We start from the raw sequence: 1821 nt of genomic DNA on the forward strand, positions 1-1821 counted from the left end.
CGGATTTAGCGTGTCTGAATTAAACATTAAAAAACAATATCCCCTTTACATGTTGTGTAACATTTTCCAGGAAGCAAACTCACACCCATAGACTGATAGACAAAACGTCTACGCACACATTATGAATACAAGTCTATAAATATGCATAACATTTTACCACCATTCCACAAACACAATTCTCTACTTCCCAATCCATTTCTGAAGCGAAACCCCTTAAAAGAAAAGGAAGAATATTGTTGATTTCTTATTTTCCAAGTAAAAGAAAATAAAAATGGCTGAGAAAGTAGTAGCTGAGAAGTACCACCAGTTGGAACCAGCAACTGGGCACTCCGGAGGTGATCATGAAGCTTCAGCCACAACGCAATCGGAGGAGCTCAAACGCCAGAAGAGAATTAAGATGTACAAATACATTGGCATTTTCATCGTCTTTCAAATCGTAGTCATGAGTGTTTTTGGGATGACTGTGATGAAAGTTAAGTCTCCGAAAATCAGGTTGGGCAACATATATGTCCTCAGTCTCAACTCCGTCCCAGCAGCACCTTCATTCGACATGAGCTTCGTAACCCAAATCAGAGTCAGGAACTTAAACTGGGGTACCTTTAAGTTTGATGCCGGCATGGCCACGTTTATGTACCAAGGTGTGCCTGTTGGGCAAGTTGCTATTCCGAATAGCAAAGTCCGAATGCGATCCACAAAAAAAATTGATGTTGTGGTGAGCGTGAATTCTGCAGCATTGCCGAGCAACTCCGCTCTTGGAAGTGAGTTGAGCAATGGGCTGCTGATGTTGAGCAGTCAAGCCAAGTTGAGTGGAAAGGTTAAGTTGATGATGATCATGAAGAAAAACAAGTCTGCTGAAATGAGCTGCTCTATGGTGTTTAATTTGGCAGCAAAGTCTGTCCAAAATTTGGACTGTAACTGATAGAATATGGCTATACCTTGAGCCAATTTTATGTTTTATGTTTTCAGATTTGTTTTTGTTTTTATTAACATAATATTCACAAAATTTGTCATTACTTTCTTGATGTTTTGAATTTTTTTGAGTTGTGCCCGCATTACTAAGGAAGTTCTAAGTTCAAACCTAGTAAAACAATTACTCGATAAAAACAAATACAGTATATATGTATTTGTAGTGTGAACGTTATATCACAAATAACACTAAAAAATATAAAATAAATAAAAAGAAAGTAAAATGGCATAGCTACAGTTAGTGTCAAAGGGGAGTGTTTGAACTTAGAATTTGAGTCTTTAACATTGGGCAACCAATTGGGACTTGGAATTTCTTTCTTGTAGTTGTTGGCACTGGAGTCTGATTTTTCAGCTTTGAATATGATTTTTTCGATGTGTTGCTTCAAAAGTCAAAGTGAAGTGGTCAAGTTTTGTCAGCTTTGAATATGATTTTTTCGATGTATTGCATGCATGAAAGTGATGGAAATTGAATTTAGGTATCGATAATGTTGAAAATAAAACATCACACAGTATAACTTGGGACACTCCTCAAGCCATACCTTGAAACTCTCGCAAGAATAGAAGCCAAGCTAAATGTTGCAGACGGACAAGTTCTCTTGTACCAGGTGTCTAACGAAATTTGGATCATTAATGGGCAAGTTCTCTAACAGAGAAAAAAATATAATGAATTACAAATTTTTTACTAAGTATTAAGTAATGCTATTGCAGATATATTTTTTTAAATAAATTTATTACTGAATCACTGTAACAAAGTAAAAAATAATGAGTGCTAAGGCCATCTTCAACCAAAAGGGTTATGTTTAGCACCTGTCTAGATAGTCACACAAGAAATTATTTTTTAATGAACAGTATTAG

The 1821-nt window shown here is 36.0% G+C and overlaps 1 protein-coding gene across 1 annotated transcript; it reads left to right on the forward strand.

The window, feature by feature from the left end:
- Positions 1–271: 271 nt before the first annotated feature.
- On the forward strand, positions 272–919 carry LOC103431664 (late embryogenesis abundant protein At1g64065-like). Its single transcript, XM_008369841.1, has one exon. It carries the CDS (start codon positions 272–274, stop codon positions 917–919), a length of 648 nt encoding a protein of 215 aa, XP_008368063.1.
- The last annotated feature ends 902 nt before the right edge of the window (positions 920–1821 follow it).

The sequence above is a fragment of the Malus domestica genome, chromosome 14 (genome assembly GCF_042453785.1).
Source record: "Malus domestica chromosome 14, GDT2T_hap1".
In the NCBI taxonomy this organism is placed as follows: Eukaryota; Viridiplantae; Streptophyta; class Magnoliopsida; order Rosales; family Rosaceae; genus Malus; species Malus domestica.